Source organism: Astyanax mexicanus, chromosome 17 (genome assembly GCF_023375975.1).
Source record: "Astyanax mexicanus isolate ESR-SI-001 chromosome 17, AstMex3_surface, whole genome shotgun sequence".
Lineage (NCBI taxonomy): Eukaryota > Metazoa > Chordata > Actinopteri > Characiformes > Acestrorhamphidae > Astyanax > Astyanax mexicanus.
This window is the reverse complement of record NC_064424.1, coordinates 11064232-11084911: the sequence shown is the minus strand read 5'-3', so window position 1 is coordinate 11084911 and position 20680 is coordinate 11064232. Positions and strand designations below refer to the sequence as shown.

Sequence of the window (20680 nt, the reverse complement as noted above, 5' to 3'; positions counted from 1 at the left end):
TCCCTCAAACCAGCAGTGAGCAATCACTGGCCAGCACACACTCGCACAATTACACACAGCTCTGCCCTACTATATACACTGTCTCATTATACTATCAGCTCAAGAAGCTGTTGGCACAAATTACCTCAGACCCATTCACCCACACACACACTTTTATAGTTTAGAACATTTATCTGTTCTCTTGCCTTTCTTTACATACATATATCCTACATCTATGCCTGGTGACCTGTATTAACAGCCATCAGCCCTTTACATGAGAACACGGCTAACGTCTCTGGATTAAAGCCATGGATCTGCTCTTGTACTCTTCTATTGTGCTCTGTGTGTCTCTCTCCCTCATCTCAGCAGGTAAGTCTGAGGCATGTCTATTCACAGAAACTCATTACCTGCTGGTGTCAGAAGATGCTGTAGTTCTGCACAATAGAGAAGTGAATAAGCTCCTTGGAAGGATTATAGGATCTTTTTAGAACAGTCTGAATGGTCTTGTTGGATGAAGAAGGGTTATTGAGAGTATATGTTCTTGGCTCATTCATAGATCACTTTCAGTGGAGGAAACATCAGTTATCTGTATCATTTCACACCTTTTCTATAATTCTAAGAAAGATAACTGGGACACAAGATAATTGGGACACAATACTTTTGTTTCTGAGGAGATGTGTTGTGTGGAGAAGATCTGTGTTTGTGTTGTAGGTTAAATAGTCTAGGCTGGTCAGTGTTTATAAATATTATATGTACAGTATGTTTAAAAATTAAAAAATGCAGTGAACATTGTAAAGTTGTAAATGGCTTCAGTACCATAGGCCTAGCTCCAAAGGAAGTGTATACAAATATTTTAAAATATTCTATATAATATTTTACTCAAAGTCCACCACAACAAGGTCAATGGCAGTATTTATTTAAATATCCAAATGTTTGTGGACACCACCTTGGTTTTAAGAAAGTCAAAAAAGTTATTTATAAAAAAGTAATTAAGAAAGTCATAAAGCATATTAAGAACATATTCGTTGTAATATATTCTGGGTTAGGCTGGATGTTTGGGCTATTTACATCATTCAATCTATTCAATACTTTTTGGTTCTTGTTTAAAAGTCTAAATAGTTAAAACTCAAAATCTCCAAAATTAAATACAAATTTCCAGGGTAATAGCTTTTAATGAAAGTTTTTATTCCAAGTAATTTGGGAGTATTTATATTAGTCAATTTTGATAAGTGGAAAAAACAAAAGGCACAAAAGGAAAATATATAAACACGTTTGCTTGACAGTATTGATACCTAGATTAAAACAGATTAGTTGCTATTATGATAGGAATCATGCTTTATTACTAGAGCAATAGTAGTGTATTGTAATGATGTGTGTGTTACATGGAGCAGAAGATAAAATAAAGGAAAAGGAAACCAGCAGCACATCAGCACCCTCTACGCCCTCGGCTGTCAGCACAGGTTTGTTTTAATCTTTAAAATGTTGTAGTTAAATTTGTTTGGAATATTTTATCTAAAACAAACAAGTTTATATATTTTTTTTATTTATCTTAATAGTATCACTGTTGTGTCAAGAAACACTGTTGTTTTTTTATATGTTTTCATGTAAATTCTGTAAAGATGACTATATTATGTACATATTTTATGAAGAAATGGTCCAAGCACAGAATAAAACAGAATAAAATATTGCTACATTTACATAAATTAAAAATTTAGGTTTTTATCTTTTCCTGTAAAGCAACCCTTCACACAAGGTTTTTCACAGGGAATCACAGGGAATACATAAATATAAGTTTATAAACCAATTACTTTGGTTAAAGTGTGATCATGACATAAATCTATGTTTTTCATATTCTATTATGCCTTGCTACTTTTTTATGGTGCTGTGTTGTTTTCCCTAACTCTCTTTCTGTTCTTACCACCATTAAGTGACCACAGCAATGGCCAACACCAGCTCAGTCACTAATACCACAACCACAGCATCTGTAACACGCCACACAGGTAATAAATCTGCACTTCACATTACATTAATACTACTGCTTAAAAATTATCTCTAATAAGGTTTCTATTACAAATGATTTACAAGTACCTACAACATAATTCAATACAAAACTTTAAGGTACATCAAAAATGCTAAACAATTTATTTATTGAGTATATTAAATTGCTTCTTGAGATAAAAATATGCAACTTTGGTAGGAAACATGTGAATTAAAGTTATCTATTGTTGATTACAGTGATTGTTACATCACTGTAACGATTATCTTAGGGTGTTTTCACACCAGCACTATTTGTGATCTGGTCTCGATCTGAACCAGCTATCAAATATATTACTTTTATTTGAGCTAAACTGCTGATAAGGTGCAGTTCAATCTAATATATTGGCCAGATAACGGCCATTACCACAGCTCCATGCTGTTTACCGTCGGGGTGTGTGCTGCGTTCACTACACGCAGCCACGTGACTCTGTTTACAACGCGTTCATCTGCACTGCACGACCCAACTCTGACCAATCAGAGGAGACAACATGCTCATATGATGTATTGGTGTGTATTTTGGCATGTTTAGGTTTATGCCTGTGTAAAACCAAACCAAACAGAGGGAGAAAATGTAGACAAACTAATCAACGGATCTGGACCACAGAAACAAACTACTAAACTCTGAATTAAAGTTTGAAAAGCTCTGTGCTGTATGTAGTAATCTCTGACTGTTATGTTACGGTGTTTAGAAACATAACACTCACACATTAACAAACTAGATGGAGAAATTAATAGTGTCCAGTGGCTCACAATGTTGCCAGATTGGGTTGTTTCATGCCAAATTGGTCTGATTGTGTCAGAAATTGGCTTGAGAAAAATGTGCTTTGACAGGGGGACAAAACTACCAAGTGCCAGGAATTTGCTGCCCAATGTTGTTGGGGAAATTTACTTAATCAGTGTTCAGAAACAGAGCTAGTCCTGCTGATGGAAGAAGTGATGCTGTTAGTTAGTTATGTTTAGGCAGGTATCTCTGTCATTGCTTGCATATTTATTTTTATGTAGTTATATTTCTGATTGCATATAGTCATGTGTCATATGTTTTATTTTGGCTTGGTTTTCTTTGCATTTTGGTGGTTTTGAAACACGTTTTACCTGAATGTTAATGTAACAATCTGGCAACCCTGGTGAACTGGCTCCATTTGTTTGGCTGAATGTTGCTTAGTAGCGAGACTCGCAATGCATTTTAGGACACATTTAGCTCATGTAGTATGCAGCGATGTTTACTAAAAACCATGATGCATTGTGTTTTTTTTGTTTTTTAGTGCCCTCAATATCAATATCAACAAACATTTTTTGCAAATATTACGAAGACCAACCAGACACAACAGTATTTGATATTCACTTCCAAGTAGTTCAGCATGGCTTAGAACAATCAAAGCTTATCCTAGACTAGCTCAGCTTTTAAAACTCAAACAAACCTTTTTTACAGTAATTTCCAGAGGTGGAAAAGTACTAATTAAAAATTAATTACAATAAAATTACAATTACAATTACAATTACAATAAAAAATTGTAATCTAAAATCTACTCAAGTAAAAGGAAAATGTTTCATTTACATAGTTAAGTTTAATTATTTGATGTAAAAAAGGTACAACAAATCATAAAATAAATCGTTTTTAATGAACTGTTATTCCACATAATAATTTGGACCTTTGAGGCAGTATTTTTTCAGACCACCCCATAAAACATTTTTTTAAGAATAAGTGGCATGGGTTTCTATGATCCATTTTTTTCTTTACTGTTAAAAAATTATGGTCATATATGTGACTAAAACAGTATTTTTATAGTTTTACAGTTCATTATTATTTTTTAAATTGCCATGTCTATGCTTTAACTGCTATTTACATGTTTTTTTAACATTGAACCACCACATGCTTTTGCAGGTTTGATGTGGAAGTTTTGAAAGCAGCTCTGCCTGGCGGGGCACATTTTGTATTGCATGAGGGAGTTATTGCCAGGTTATTCCACGCGTGAGCATCCATACGCCGATTTTTTTTATTCAGACAATTTTTTTTTTTCAAGCCCTTTTTTTTGTATTCAGTAACGGGCAGTTTTCCAATGTAGCGAAGTAAATTACTTATGTCAAAATGTACTTGAAAATTGAAATTACTTTAAAAATTACAAATTACTCATAAAATCTACTCAATTACAGTAATGTGAGTAAATGTAATTCATTACTTTCCACCTCTGGTAATTTCCAATAAAGACCTAAAAAAGACAGAGATACAACAGTATTTGATCTTCACTTCCAGATATCACTGCTCATAATTCAGCTATTCCAAGATAAATAGCTACAGTTTTCAATGTTAGGATGTACTTAATATGAGATTTGCAGATGCTATGGAAAGCTGGGCCAATAATTCCAATGCCAAATATTAACAACAATAGAAGGTATGGAAAGGAATTGCCTAAATCAGTATTAAAAATCTTTGCATTTTACTTTCAGAGGGCAATACTACTTCCAGAAACTTCAGTACCATCTCTCCCTCCAGCTCACCGGGTAAGAAATGAGTAAAATCTTCATTTGCCTAACAGTCAGTTAATGATGTAGGTGTAAAACGAAAACCTAATTATAACAGGAATGTAAAAACCTTAAGTCCGTGCTGTAATGAAGCTTTAAATGGGAAAGTGGGACAGCACAGTGTAATACATGACTCATAAGGAAGACCCATACTGATTATTCACACATGACTCATGCAGTTTATAAAACAATGCCTTACAGTAATGCATGCTTGTGCTGAGCAGAGAGAATGCTGTGAGTATAATGTGCTTCGCAGGACAACCCAAGCTGTTCAGCCCAACGCCAGCCGCATTTACGTCTCACACCAGTGAGAGCTCTAATACAAAATCACGGCAAATCACCGCCTCCTCTGCAGGGACCAATCAATCAGGTTTGATGCCTCCTTTCACTCTTTTATGTCAAGTGAGTACATTGACAAAAATCAATAGACATCCTGGAGTCATACACAGAAATTAATTGGACATTTTCTACTACTCTTTCTAGTAGTAGTAATAAAACAGCTAATTCCTGAGTTGGATCCAAAAATAGGCCTCTACCTAACATTTAATTTTTAAAAGCTGAAACTAAGTAATATACATAAACACAACTATAACATGAAATTACATTTATTGCAAGTATATTACAAATGCTACTCAGAGAAATAATTAAGACTCAATACTGAATAATATCTGATGATACAGATCAGTAACAGTATCGGCAGATACTGTATATATATATATATATATATATATATATATATATACACTGTCTGTGTATGTAGAAGTTCTGCATGCTCTTTTTTTATTGGAAAAAGACAGGCCAATCAGACATTATTAGGTCATTATTATTTATCTTCCAGTCCCAATTTTGTTAGTAAATGGTCAAATAAGAATGTATTATTGCTATTTTTGGCACATAAATTGCAAATGTAAATACATGTAGAATGTGTACATTTTCAGTAAATGCAAGTAAATGCATATTTAAATGTTTAAACATTCAAATATTTGATATTTTAGTGCTAGTTAAGTGCCCAGGTCCCTATGCTCCAATAGTAGAAGTGCTTTAGTAGCTCGGTCAGTGTAACATTTAGCAATTAAATGTTCTGTATATCAAGCTTACTTTAAAAACAGAAAATTGTGTATAAAACTTCATTTATTTTTTTCTCTTCAGTATTGAACATTTAGTTCAGTTATTTAGTTTTTCATTTCAGCCTTTCGCAAAAAAAAATTCAAGAATTTCAGATTTGTCCTATTTTGTCATCATCATGTAACACAAATCTGATGGTATAATCCAACTTGCAAAATGCAAAAATGGAAATATCAAAAACATTTTCATTTTCATTTTCCCTGAAATTGGAATTGGAAAATGGATAAACCTGTTTACTGTACACTGCACTACATTAAAAAAAAAGAAAAGAAAAGTTTTTATATCTAATTTTCAAATGTTGAATTTAGCCTTAAACGATCAGAAAATGTAATTAACAAACGTTACACTGACCTATCTCGCACAGCTGTAATGTTTTGTCTTGTGCAGGTCATGAGGTGCTATTAGAAACTTCTACACCTGGGCAGGCCTCAAACATTTCTTTAAGAAGATCAACAGATGAGCCCACAGCTGTCCCGCCAACACAGCCACCAGGCAACAGCCTCACTATGTTAGCCTTCGGTACGCTGCATGCACAACGCTAAAAGTAATCAAGATATATATCAAGATATTTGCTTTCAAATTTCTGATGGTTTTCTTCTCATTACAGGTGTGATGAGCTTCATTCTCGTTTTGATTATAGTTATGATCATCTTAGTAACAGCTGTAAATCTCAGAGGACGGTGTCATAACACAAAGGAAGAAGGTGAGACGTGTGTATGTTTGTCCATGAATGTATTGTATGTGTATGTGTTAAGAGGTTATGTAAATCTATATGGTGAGTGTTAGTGTTTAAGAATAACTGTTTTTTTTTTTTACCTTACAGGTGTTAAGAACTATGACTCAGTGATATCAGAAAGGTATTAAAGAGGACTCAACGTTCATTTTCTGGGTGTTTATAAAGCATGTTATTCAAAATCAAGGTTGGTTTTACAGTGTTTGTGATTCCAGTATTGTGTTCTCACAGCAATTTGACCAGCACTGGAGAGAAAGAAAGCATCACACTCGTCTCTGTGAGGTCCATAAACACAGACACTGGTAAGCAATGACTATATAAGCAATATAACATGCCGCCAGTGGATGAAAGAAATATATTTTTCTTTAGAATGATATTTTTTTAAAGAGTTATGTGTCCTAAGTCAGAATACATTGGCATCGCAAAATTGCATTTTGCAATTTCTTACCTTTTGTTTTATTATCTAAATTATTTAATGCATATAAAACTTCAAACTCTATATTTTCTCATACTAGTTCATAGTATTTTATTTACAGACTCAGTGATAAAGGGAGTACTAGTGATAAAGGGAGTCACTATTAAGAGGATAGAGTAACTGGCTTCCCAAATAGAGAAGAAAATGGACAAAATTGGAAATAAATTATATAAAAATCAGTGCTCCTGCTCATTCCAAGCATTAATGAATAAAAATAAAAATGTTCCTGTGTTCTTTTTCTTTTACAGACACTGATTCACCACAGATCTCATCGGTTCACAGTACAATACTGGACAGTGAGGACCAAGAACCCAGTAGAGATCATCTTCTCAGTGGCAGAGCACACTAAACTTCAATCATTCTACAGTAATAGAGCTCTTCATAAACATGCCCCTTTGAGTCAAATTACTCTAGATTCAGGAACACCTGGTCACGTCATGGAACTAGTATCCGGATTGTACTTTGATAAGATTTTAACCACCTGCATTTACACGTAGTAGTCCACAAACTGCATCTCCGGTTAATTTGACTGAATCTGATTGCTGTCAGGATGTAGTATGCAAAATCACATATTGCAAAGTTATTATTCATTGTATGGGGAGACTTGGTCACTTAATGTGTCTTGAGTGTCAGCCAAACCACATTTAAATGCAGTAAGTACAAACTCACCCAAAATGCATTTAAAACAGGTCCAGTTCTGCTCACTCAAACCCCTTCAGGAGGTGGTATGAGATGCATTTGAGCCACAGGTTTTAGTAGTGATAACACATCCAGCTACACTAATCCTACTACTACAACTCAAACTCCAGTTATTTTGGACAACAAGCAAATTTGAATATTTAGTCCCCCACAGCAAACCAAGACATATTTAACTATGAAAGGTAAATGCATGTGGCTATAATCTTATCAGCATAAAATTCAGAAACTAATCAGATTAAGTCACCACGAGTTAATTTTTTTTTTTTTGGAAAATTCAGCATGAAGGCTGGCCACTCATTCCAGTGTATACTTAATAATGAATTACAATGTTGTTTTATCAAAAATGTCTTCAAAATTCAGTTACTAAAGTGTCAGCAGTACCATTCATATTTGTTGGGTGAAATTGTGAAAGGACTTGTTAACTTATTGACAGTAAGCGTTTTTGATTAACTCTAGTTTCATATAGATAGACAACATTAGATAAATAAAATCAAACAAGACCCAGGAAGAATAGATTGATAAAAGCTCAATTATGCATAAAAATGGCTTACATGAATGTACCACAGCATGAACAGTAAAAAAAAAAATATTGGCCAAAAAACATTTTTTGTGAGTACGCTTATCTTTGATTGTAAAAGTCTCTGGACATCCGGCCTGGTATCTGGTATGTGAACATTTGACATCAAACTAAAGAATGTCTTTATTTATGGTTTATTTTGTGTTTAAAAACAGTGAAAATGCTATAATAATGTATAGAAATGTATAAATTGTTTTTTTTTAAGGAAATACCTGAGGGGTAGAGGTGAAGTCTGTTAGAAGGTTGATCTCCAACAGAAGAATTCAAGGACAGATCCTGTTAACAGATGAAACCCTGTGGTTAAACATTTGTGCTGTTTGTTTGACTGTTCTTTTGTCTTTTACATTCCATTTTTTATTCACACTTAAATAACTGTAAAAAAAATAAATCAGTGACTTAAGAGGTTGCTTTTGCTTATTTTGTTTATTTATTTGTTTGTTTTTGCACAGGAAACACTCCTCATGCCTGGGTTGTCCAACAAACTAAAAAATATATATTAACAATAACTGCATTTAAATTGAAAAAAGAAATATATGTGAAATGCATTTAAAAATACATAATTATTTTTACATTCTGCAATAATTTGACATATATTTTAAATATAATAAAAAAAATTGTCCATATAGGTCCAGTTATCATTATATCAGAACTGAATGTATTAATCAATAATTGGAAAGTGATGCAATGTATGCACAGCAGTTTCACCACAGGAATTATATCTTTTTGTCCTTTTTTGTATCTGATGTAAGCTGAAAAGGCCTGGAGCCCTAAATCAGGAACAATATTTAATTATCATATACCTCAACAAACTAATGACTAAAGTAATATAATATAATGTCATATTTTGTCTCATTTGTAGGGCTGTCCCTAACGATTATTTTTTAAACGATTATTCTAACGATTATTTTTTTCGATTAGTCGACTAATCTATTTATTGAGAAACATATTTAAATAATTATTATTTTACGTTTTAAAGCAAACGATAAATTACTATATTAATATATAATAACAACAACAACAACACAAGCCTACTAAACCAAACCCCACACTTATAATCACTTACATGTACAACACGTTTAGATCTTTAACGCTAAAAATGGTAAGCTCCCATACACCACAACCGTGTGTTGCACTGTTTTCTGTGACCGCTAGATTTTGTGACCACGGGCAAGTAGTTCTCAGCAGACCGGTGCACTGGCCGATTCGAAACGTGTTCGTTTCTAATGTTTACCCCGACTGGCCAAAACGGTTAAGTTTAGGGCTGAGGGTAAGGTGTAGGTATAGAAAGCTTCTGTTTTGCCAATGAACGCTCATAACTGTGAGCACTGGTCACAAAATTCCGACGGTGACAGAAAACGGTGTAACACCGCAACGCCGACGGCGCTAGCTAAAATAACTTAAGGCAGCTAGCTTAGCTAAACACCTGAACTTATGAATAATGCTACTGTTTCTGGAATCTGCGAAATGCCATGCACAAATATAAACCAAAAATGTATAATTTCTGCCTGTGGCAGGTTTAAAACCTTTGGTAGACAGCCTTAAGTCTTTTTAAGGACACCCGCGGAGACCCTGATGTAAACGGTAACTTACTGTGTGACCCTGTTGACATAGTGCTCATGGATGTGTGCGCTTCAAGTGCTCCTTTTGCACGTATGGCAGAGGACCACATTGTTGCCCTTTTGCGTGAAATGCTCCCAAACTTTAGATGCCCGCTGGCGTTTTTTTGTAGCTGGAGATTGCTCTCCGGAGTCCATGCTCTCCTCTGCCCGAACCCGACATGACCCGAGGTCCGACCCGAAATCCGACCCGGGCTCCAGAAAATAGTCCGAGATGTAGGCGTCTGTTTTTTAATTATATTTTTATGTAAAAAAAAAAAAAAAATAACGAAAACTGAAAGTGAAACTAAACTAATTTATTTATAAGCGCTGTTTTCACTACCGCAGTTCTACAGCGGGGGTGTTGTGCCGATTCTGTCCGCGAAGCGGGAGTCAGATTCAGCAGAGAGTCGGATTCGGCACAAACGCGGCGGCACCTCGCGGTGCGCGGTGTCAGTTGTAAGCGCTCGCGCTAGCCGCAAAATACGGCAGAAAACACTGAGGGAGCTGCCGAATTATGTATGGGACTAGAATATGAGCTCTCACCAGAACAAGCGAATCTCTCTCTCTCTCTCTCTCTCTCTCTCTCTCTCTCTCTCTCTCTCTCTCTGTGTGTCTCTCTCTCTCTCTCTCTCTCTCTCTCTCTCTCTCTCTCTCTCTCTCTCTCTCTGTGTGTGTGTGTCTCTCTCTCTCTCTCTCTCGCACGTGAACTCCTCCGCGTTTGACTTGCAGAACTGTGTTTAGCTGTTCTTAAAAATCATTTTAATTAAATAATAGTTCTATGCTTCTATGTTACCGTGTTAATTAACATAGTTCTGATCATATTTACGACGCGCCGACGCACGTTATGCAAATCGATGTATTTTCGTAATCGATGACGTCGATTATGTCGATGCGTCGCCCCAGCCCTACTCATTTGTTTAACTGGGTTCTCAAAGTAGAGCAGTAGAATCAACCAGAAACAATCCATATTCAAACATATAATATTTTAACAGCCACATTTTTAGCTAACTTTATCGACGTAGCTAAATTGCTGACTAAAATATAGACTAATAAATCGCAACAATAACAATAAACAACTATGCAACATTTATTGCCATTAGCCTTTATTATTAAGAAGTAATGTTTATAATATTTTAGAACTCTGACTTGATTGCTGACTTATTATGTAGACTGAAAACTCAATGAAAAAAACTAAACTATGCAATATGTATAGGCTATAGTCTTTATTAATAATTAGTTAGCTTTGTTTAATAGTAACTATAGTGGGACTATAGAGTATTTTGGTGTGGCCTAAGCTTTAGTCCTTAATAGCACTTTTTACCTTTTGACTTTTATACTTTAAGTAATTTTGAAACCAGTACTTTTACACTTTTACTTGAGTAGAAATTGAGGTGATACTTCGACATCCACAGAAGTATTTTAAACCCTAGTATTAATACTTCTACCTACAGAGTAATGAGTGTAATGAATACCTGTGACACCTTTGGCCATGCAGCATCATGAGGAGATTTGTTTTAGGTCAATTTGGCCAGAATACTTGAGTTGTTACTGGGAACTACTGATGTACTTGTAGCCTTTCCTTATTTCTCTGTGGGTTAATATAAAGCCCTGAGTCAGTAGGTCATTTATTAAAGCCATTTAAAGCTCAGGGTTGTCTTCACTGCTTACTGGGGGGGAGGGTTTGCTTTTTACCGTATTTCCGTTTCCCCTCAGTAATGGCGGCGGTTGCTGTAGGTGTTTAGATGTGGCCGCTGCTGCTGGTGTAGCCTGTATCTGTGTAAAGTCGTTGGGGACGGTCAGTTTCAGACATGCTGTGTCGGACTGTGAGATATTCGTGTAGGAGAGAAGCGCCTGAATGTGAGGAGGAGCTGCTGGAGGGCGGAAATCGCTGCGCTAGCCGCTTATGTTGTTATTATTATTATTATTAGCTAACCGCTAACCCCTAAAATAAGCTAAGCTAACGCTAAAGCTAGGTTAAATAACGATAGCTAGCTAGTTTAGCTAACTAGCTAAAACCCGCAGCGGCTTTTATTGAAGGGTTTGAAGCTTGGTTTTCTCTGTAGCTGCAGTTGTTGAGCAGTTCAGAGCGGGGTTTATTGTGTACAAGGGTTTATTCTGAACTGCTGCAGGAGTCTAGCTAAGCTAAGTTAAGCTAACTAAGCTACAGCTGCAGTTTTTGGCAGGCTGTGGCTGCAGCTGTCACTCGGCCGTCAGCGCAGGTGTCAGTAGTGGGAGCGCAGCCGCCGCTGTTAGTGAGAGATGCCGGGGTTTGAATCGGATAAGGAGGAATCTGACCGACTGATAGAGAAAGCTAAGCTATGCCTGCGGTCGGGGCGCAAGGAGAAGGCTCTGCAGATGCTGTACGAAGCCCAGAAGATCTACCCCAGCGCCCGAGCCAGAGGTCAGTAACGTTACCCTGGGGTTAAGGGAGCCCCGTGCTTGGCAGGGCTGGGGGGCTCAGTGAGCAGCCCGAGCTCTGAAATAGAAAGTGCAGCGTCTGGATATATTAGTTAGTCGTTGCATAATCCACGGTTAGATTTTACCATTGCAAAATACACTGCTGTGTGTTTGTGTGTGTTGGGAGATCAGTGTAACGTGCATCAGTTAATACATTCTGACCGTTTGAGGCTTGAAAAACAAGACAATTAGCTGTAACAAGACAATTAGCTGTAAATTATTAATTATTATATATTAGCGTTATTTGTTAGGGCTGCAACGATTTGTTGATATAATCGACAATGTCTATTATTTTAATTGTCGACTAATCGTTAATTTGTAACAGTACTGCATTACACAAATTGCTGGGGACAGAAACACAATGTGAAATGGGTAAATATTGGGTAAAAAATAATAATCAGATTAATCGACTACCAAAATAATCATTAGTTGCAGCCCTATTATTTGTTTCCGTTTAGTGTAGTTCAGAAAAAGAGTTTTCAAGCATTTGTTAGATATTCAGTATAGTGAAAAATCAGAATTCAGATTTAAAAATGTTTGCATCCTTATAAAAGTAAGTAGCAGTATACCATTACATTTCTTATTACAAGATAATATTCTGTGAAAAGGCAAATAAAATTGGTACAATTTGAAATGGGAAAAAACAATGTTTTTCCTGCTGTCATTCAGCATCAAATGGTCAGAAAATTGAACTGATGAATTTTACACTTTTTTAACTGGTAAAATCTCTCATTTTAGATATCAGCTGTAATTTTTATTTTTACTGACCTAGTAATAATACCACCTGACCTATATATCTGCAAGAACATTTTACCTAGGACAACTTATCCTTACTAGCCTATAATTTTTGTTTTAGATTTGATTTAACTCATTTACACTCTATTTTCCAATCACTTATCTATAATTAAATTTTTAAACTGTGAATCCAGATTTCTCCGCTGTAAGTACAAAAATGTCCAGGTCCACATCTCTGTAAATGAATTCTGACTAGTTAAAATGCTAATTTAGGATAACATGAAATAACATTTAGTTTTGACTAGTAGAACTGAAAGTTCCAGATATGTGCAGCTTGACGCCTCTTGAAAATGCTTTAGATATCAAAAAATTGAGCTTTGCCTGTTAATAGTATTTTTTTTTACTCTGAATATTACCAATAAAAATGCAGTGTAGATATCTATAATTATATCTAATTACTTATGAAAATGTAATTGGATATAAGAGAGTAAGAGAGATTGAGATTCTATGCAAATCAGTTTAGTCTATGATACATTAAGTCATCATGGATTTATAGATCAAATATGATTAATACAACTACCACAGTTGGTCTCTGAAATCATATTTTTTACTAGTTAAAACTGTTAGGGCTTGTGTCGCTAATGTTATATTAGGCTATTTTTTTTGTTCTGCATGAATGCTAGATTGCTTCACTCCTCTTTAAGCATGTTCCATTTAATGTTCTTTTTATATGCCTTTGCTTAAAAGGCTACCTTTATATAACATTTTAAAGCGTCTGAAATTAATCATGGGTACATATTCCCTAATAATATTAACAACATGGAAGAACAGTTCTCTTTAAACATTTGAACATAGTAGTGTTATCTCTGCATATGAGAAAGATGTCCCCGTTCTAATTTGTCAGCAATGTCAAGTTGACCTTCTCAGGGAAGGCAATAGGGGTGGGAATCGTTTACTATCTCACGATTCGATTCGATTCCGATTTTGGGGGCCACGATTCGATTCAAAATCGATTTTTGATTCAAAACGATTTGAATTATAAAAATTTCTGCTTCTGGCTTATGAATCTTATTGAAAAAAAAAACCCTCCATAATATACACTGGTCCTGGAGCAGGTAATGTGTTACAAAAACAATAAAATGTGCAGGAATGTGGGTCCTCAGTGACAGAGGAATCACTGGGATATCACAATGACGTTAATGAACAATAAATAAATAATAAATAACACTGCTTTATTACCAGGCTACTAGCGGTGGTGTGTAGGTGACGCTGCTGGGCTGATGTGATGATAGCAGTGGAGCGCTAAAGTTCAGGAGCAGCTGCTGATTAACTAGTTAATTTAAGGTCGTTGTATTTCTTCAGAAAGGGGGCAGGAGGTGGAGAAATTAATTCATATGGTCCATTCCTTAATTCCTCTGTGATGAGGAGCTGAAATTAGCTCTGATTAGCTTATTGTATTTTTCCGTTCCGCCTTAAATGCTGCAGCCCGCTGCCACCTGTAGCGTTATTTAAGGTGGAACTGGAAAGTTAGCTAGTTAGCTAGCTAACAGTTACTGAAACTAACTACTAGCGATCTTTTTTATGCTTGTTATGAAGCATTCTGCCATAAAACATTGAAACTACACGTTAATCTAATGTAATATAGTGCTTGTTCTGCCATCTTACCGGTGATTCTCAAACACCTACGCTCTGTGTGTGTCTGGAAGATCTCCGTTTGAAAGGACAAGCGCTATCCCCAGGGTTGCCAGGTCCAACAAAAATACCCAGCCCAAAATCAGTCTAAAACCCGCCCCTCAGAATCGATTTTGGGACATTTTAAATCGATTCTGAATCGTAGTAAATGTGAATCAAGATTCTTATGTGAATCGATTTTTTGGCACACCTCTAGAAGGCAACAGTATCAGTATCAGTATCAGTACATATATCTTCTTCATAATTAAATTAGAGAACTCATGTTTCTCTCATGAAGCCTAATTGTGTGCTTCTCTGTAAACCTTCAGTCCTCATTGATGCTATTGTGAAGAATGGGAGTGCGGCGGCTCCTGAAACAGAGCGCACTTACACACCACCACCCGGCTGGGGGAACACAGATGAGGATGGTCCTAGTCAGCGGCATCATCAGCGTCCGAGTGAGCGTCCGAGTGCGATGGAGTACAGCGAGGGGCATAGCGATGACAAAAAGAGCTACACTGAAGAGCAGAGACAAGGAGTCCTCAGGTATGTGAATTCATCGTCTATTACTAATTCATAGACCATATAGAAGCATTTACCACCAAGAGTGGACGGCACAGAGGGTGGTAGTGATTATAACTGATGGTGTATAGATAGAATTTTCTTTGAGAAGTGTCTGTGGCCGATATATTATCTACATTCAATACAGGAGGCCCCACACACTTATTTATCAGTGCAGTGCTGTTTAGCTTTCAATGGACACAATATTATTTTCTCTTCAGTAAAATGTGGCATGCCAAAATGTACATTACATATATGCATACACACTGCACAGATGCATACACTGTATACACAAGGCTATTTTTTTATATTTGTTTTGCACTTTTAAGACTATAATAAAACCATCAGTGCTGCAGTGATTTAAATGATGGTTGCACAAGTTGGTTTGTGTTAATATCCTTTTCTTAAATACTTGCAGGATAAAGAGATGTAAGGACTTCTATGAGATTCTGGGAGTCCCAAAAGATGCAAATGATGAGGACCTGAAGAAGGCCTACCGAAAACTTGCCCTACGCTTTCATCCAGACAAAAACTGTGCTCCTGGTGCTACTGATGCTTTTAAAGGTAGGTGTTTGTAAACCTGCAGTTTTTGACTATGTTCTGTAGTGACATCTTGGTCCATTTTTCTCGATGGGCTCTCCTACTTGTATTTCCCTTTTCCACCCTACAATTTCTGTAGATATGTGCTTACCATACTATTGCTGTTGATGGGAAGCATTGACAACCACCTTAATGGAGACACGTTATTGTATTGGAGCAGTAAACGTACCTGTATTTTATTGGCATGCTTCCATAGTTAACATAGTTGAATGAATGATGGCATGTTACATTGTGTCATTTATAGTTCTAACACTTTAACTGTCCTGCAACTCCACATTCTCCACTTTGGCAGCTATTGGTAATGCCTATGCTGTGCTGAGTAACCCAGAGAAGAGGGAACAGTATGATCGGTACGGAGAACAGGGTGCCGCAGAGCCAGCAGGCCAGTCTTCAGCACAGCCACGCTACGCACATGGACACCATCGCACGTTCCACAGGGACTTTGAGGCTGATATCTCCCCAGAGGAGCTCTTCAATATCTTCTTTGGGGGCAGGTTCCCAACAGGTTGGTTAACTCAAACGCTGCACTGGTGTCTGAAACTGGGAAATATCATTTTTACCATTTGAAAGAGCCAGTGAAAACATATTTGCTTATTATTATTTAGAACTCTGATTCTAGATGGTTAAGTTTAGAAGATGTGATGCGTAATACAACCTTTATATTTTTTAACTCAAAATAAATTAATATTTTATTAATATACAGGTTTCCATGCTTAGTGGGTGGATCTTCTGACAAGCACTCTGATGGAGTGAAGTTGTATTTATTAGAAAACATTTAGAGGCAGTTTTTCAGACAGGGATTAAACCTAGTCTGGGACTGCACATTATTTAGAATGGAGATTTTCCAGTAAAAGAAAAATAGAGTGTATGAAATGGGCTTATTCCCTATCTGAGAGACTGACCCTTATAAGAATAAGTCCATTAGTGTTTGTGCTTAGTTGTTGTTTTTTCTTCTTCCAATCAACATTCTATTAAAACTATTCATTAAAAACCTTTGTGTATGTATGTATCGAAGTTCAGAAGTGTTGTTCAATCTTAATTCCATTATTGCAGGCAACATCCATGTGTACACCAACAGAGGAGCCTCATATGCCCATGTGTACCAGCCACGCAGGCGTCGTGGGTTTGAGAGACGAGAAGAGGAGCCTGAAGAGAATCGCAGCCAGGTCAGTTACTGCCTTTATCTCTCACATCTTAGATTCAAAATTTTAGATTTTATTTCAGACACAACTGCTCAAATGAGCCCCCAAATGACTGCCGAGAACCTGCAAGAAGGTTTAGCTGAGTCAGGAGTGGAGGTGCATCATTTCACTCTGCAGCATTTCTTGCAAAATGTAGTCCTTATGGAATAGTCACAAGAACACTTTATTAATTCTTGACCTCTTCACAAAACTTACAAAAACTAAGCTACAGAACATCTAGGAAGCAGGATGTGTGTCTCTTTCTAAAGAAAATGTAAATAGCTAGTGAGTTTCATATCAAATGATGTCTGATTAGTTAGATTCAGTTTTCCCAGTTTCTGTGTCAATCTTTTTTGTTCCTTTTTCTTAAAGAACACATTCACAGCCTTACTGCAGCTTCTCCCTGTGCTGGTGCTCATCCTTATCTCTGTGGTAACCCAGCTTATGGCAACCACCCCTGCATACAGCCTCTTCTACAAACCGTGAGTGTGACATTGATGTTTAACAGGCTGGCAAATTATTTTTAGCCAGTTTGGGAGAAGTCAATCAAGTATGTACAATTATCATAAAGAATTGGGTCTTTCTGTAGAATAGAAGACGTCATCACATTAAGGATAGTGATACTGATCAGAGGTCTTCTGCTGTCTTTCAGGTCCATGGGATTGGTGGTAAGCAGGGAGACCCAGCATATGGGTGTACCCTACTATGTGGATAAAAGCTTTGAGAAGGAGTACCGTGGGTCAGCTCGTGTCGAGCTGGAAAAGACGATTGAGAGTGACTACATAGATCATTTACAGAGCAGCTGCTGGAAAGAAAAACAACAGAGTGAGTGTTGTCATGGAAATGTAAATTATCTCTGCTTTTCTCCTTTTTTTTTATTTCTTTTTTTTGAATATTACTATTTTATCCCATTTTCTCCCCAATTTACACATTCAATTACCCAACCCACTCATTAGGATTCCCCCTATCACTAGTAATGCTAGCACATGCCTCCTCCGACAAATGTGAAGTCAGCCATTGCCTCTTTTCAAACTGCTGCTGAGTAACCGAGCATTGCCGAGTAGCATCACCGCGCACTCGGAGGAAAGCGCAGCGACTCTGTTCCGATACATCAGCTCACAGGTGCCTTGTGCTGATCGATATCACCCTTTCGAGTGATGTGGGGACAGAGTGCCATCTACCCACCCAGAGAGAGCAAGGCCAATTGTGCTCTCTCAGGGCTCTGGTAGCCGATGGCAAGCTACATAAACAGGATTCGAACCAGCAATCTCCTGATCATAGTGTATTGTTGTAATAGTAATTTCATTTTCACATAATGCTCTTAGCTTGCTGTTGGCTGCTGACTGCATCCTATACTAACCGCGCAGGGTCTTTTGTACACATTAACTGTGTTACAGAGTCGGACTTGGCAAACCTGGGCCAGCTTTATCGGGATGAGCGTCTGAAGCAGAAGGCCGAAACCATGAAGCTGGACCACTGCGAGAAGCTGCACCGCTTCATAGGCCGGCAGAGAGGCGAATAAGGGATGCTTCTCTCCCAGCATGGTCTCCCCAAGAAGATATCTTACAGATTGATTTCAGTTCACCTGTGCAGGTCACTTTGTTGGGAGGGAGAGATGATGGGCGAGAGAGGAGCGGTCTAAGCTGAGCTGTGTTTAGTTGGGTGGGAGGAGCATGGTGCCTTTTGCCCTGCTGCCTGGGGAAAAAGGCTGCTAGCATGCTGAATTGCACTGGAACTGCTGGGAGCGAAAAATTCAATCCACCCTCTGCGACAGTGAAGCCTCATTGCAGAGGGTGCGTTTGTTTGTGTGTGTGTGTATGTGCGTGCGTGTGTGTATGTGTGCGTGCCAGAGCTGGGTTTTATTTCCTTACATTAAGGAACTCAGGCTCCAGGCATGCTGACAGGGTTGATGCTAGAGATCTCTATGTATACACTCCCAGTTTATTGAAGCCTGTTGGAGTTTTATTAGTATTATTTACTATTTAATTGACTTAAAATATTAACCTAAGCAAATTAATTTATTTTCTTTTGATGATGTAGAATTAGTGTTAAGTATTAAATGACAATGAAGAGCCATCAGTTAAAGATTGAGATTTCTTTTTCTCTTATTTTGACTTTCCTTTAATATTGGCTAAGCAACAGCTAGATAGTTACAAAAGGCATGACCATAAGTCATTGCTGCTTTCTAAAAGCTCAGAAGAGTGTAACATTTAATTTCACAGTTTGTTTACACCATTAAATGATGTATTAATTAAAAGTTAAGAATGCCCTGAATGCCTGGCATTACAAGGCATTAACCCACTCTCTAAAACCAAACCACTCTTGTGAGTCTTGTGTTGTGGAGAGAATATGGAGAGAAACACTGTTTTTTTTTTTTTTTGTTCTTCTGCGCTCTAAAATCTTGCCAAAAGCTATTACCTCAGTTATATTTGTTTCATAGATTCATTCACACATTTTACTCGTACCTAATTCCACATTTGTTGTGTTGCATGCAGCCCAGTGGGAGATTTCCTTTGCTTTGTGTTATACACAGCGCAGCTAGGTTAGACTTATTTTAGAGCTCATGCTAATCTAATAGTCTACGCACAAAGGAATCAACTGTAACCTTTCAGTTGTAGAACTGGTCAAATTATGTACCTTATCAGTCAACAAACAGTAAGTTCAGAATGTGATTAGCCTTTTTAATACAGCTCAACTTCAGAGGCTCAAGGGCCATGCTAAATTCATAATAACTAATGGGTGTAATGGGGAGAAAGGGGTTTGGAATGGAAGGGGGCGATTTAAAAAAAAAATAAAGACAATAATAAGATGTAAGTATAAGTAATAATGATACTATATGTGAGCTGTTGCACCATGTTACCCTGTTGCCACTCTATAGCCAAACATGTTTGGTTAGTTGGTGCTGAGGGACATTTTGTGCTGGTTTAATAAAACACTAAGAATTATCTTCTTCTCCTGGATTCTATTCTATCTTAAAGTGGTTTAAGGGTGCCATTGCTGTTTTTTTTTTTTTTTTTTAAATAAACAATTTATTATGTACATAGGACACAAGTCAAAAGTTTGAACATGCCACTTCCCATTCAATGTGTTTTCTTTCTTTTTATGATATTTTACATTATAATTTTAATATTGAAGACATAAAAGCTACACATGAACACTGAGAATTATTTTTATAGAATATGTTTTATACTTTAGGTTCTAAGTAGCACATTAAGGACAGATCTGCACCCTCTTGGTATTTTAATCTCAGTATCTTCATGAGGGAGAGTCACCTGGAATAGTTTTCTCAGCATCTTGATGGAAGTTCCTGGAGGTGCTGAACAATAGTTGCTGCTCATGTAATTCTTTGTGTCCCTTAATTGTTTTCATGTCTTTAATATTAATTAACAATGTAGGAAATCAAGAAAAACAGTTAATAAAAAGGTGTGTTCAACCTTTTGATAGGCCCTGTTTTTATCAATGCATATACATGGGTAAAAAACAGGGGACTAGCTATTAGATTAGGATTACAGAGAAATCCTTTTTTCCTCACAAAGTTATATATATATATATATATATATATATATATATATATATATATTAATAGAGTCACAATTAGCAATTATGGGGTCATAGCACAAGTACCTCTTTATAGCCTAATGCTGATTGAGATTCTTTAACATACATTAGGTGTTTCTAATCATTTTAATACTGAGCATGGAGGGTAGTTAGTAATTTGTAATCAATCTAATA

At 36.7% G+C, this 20680-nt stretch overlaps 2 protein-coding genes across 2 annotated transcripts; both read left to right on the top strand.

Annotated features, from left to right (window-relative positions):
• Positions 1 to 8552, top strand: ecscr (endothelial cell surface expressed chemotaxis and apoptosis regulator). Its single transcript, XM_007254095.4, has 10 exons — positions 1 to 348; positions 1371 to 1439; positions 1908 to 1979; positions 4462 to 4515; positions 4793 to 4906; positions 6049 to 6180; positions 6269 to 6364; positions 6485 to 6518; positions 6626 to 6696; positions 7118 to 8552. The coding sequence occupies exons 1-10, from the start codon at positions 288 to 290 to the stop codon at positions 7216 to 7218; spliced, it is 804 nt and encodes a 267-aa protein (XP_007254157.3). The 5' UTR covers positions 1 to 287; the 3' UTR covers positions 7219 to 8552.
• A 2887-nt stretch (positions 8553 to 11439) lies between these two features.
• Positions 11440 to 19893, top strand: dnajc18 (DnaJ (Hsp40) homolog, subfamily C, member 18). Its single transcript, XM_007254096.4, has 8 exons — positions 11440 to 12144; positions 14936 to 15152; positions 15586 to 15731; positions 16060 to 16272; positions 16821 to 16933; positions 17321 to 17430; positions 17601 to 17773; positions 18346 to 19893. The coding sequence occupies exons 1-8, from the start codon at positions 12003 to 12005 to the stop codon at positions 18468 to 18470; spliced, it is 1239 nt and encodes a 412-aa protein (XP_007254158.1). The 5' UTR covers positions 11440 to 12002; the 3' UTR covers positions 18471 to 19893.
• The last annotated feature ends 787 nt before the right edge of the window (positions 19894 to 20680 follow it).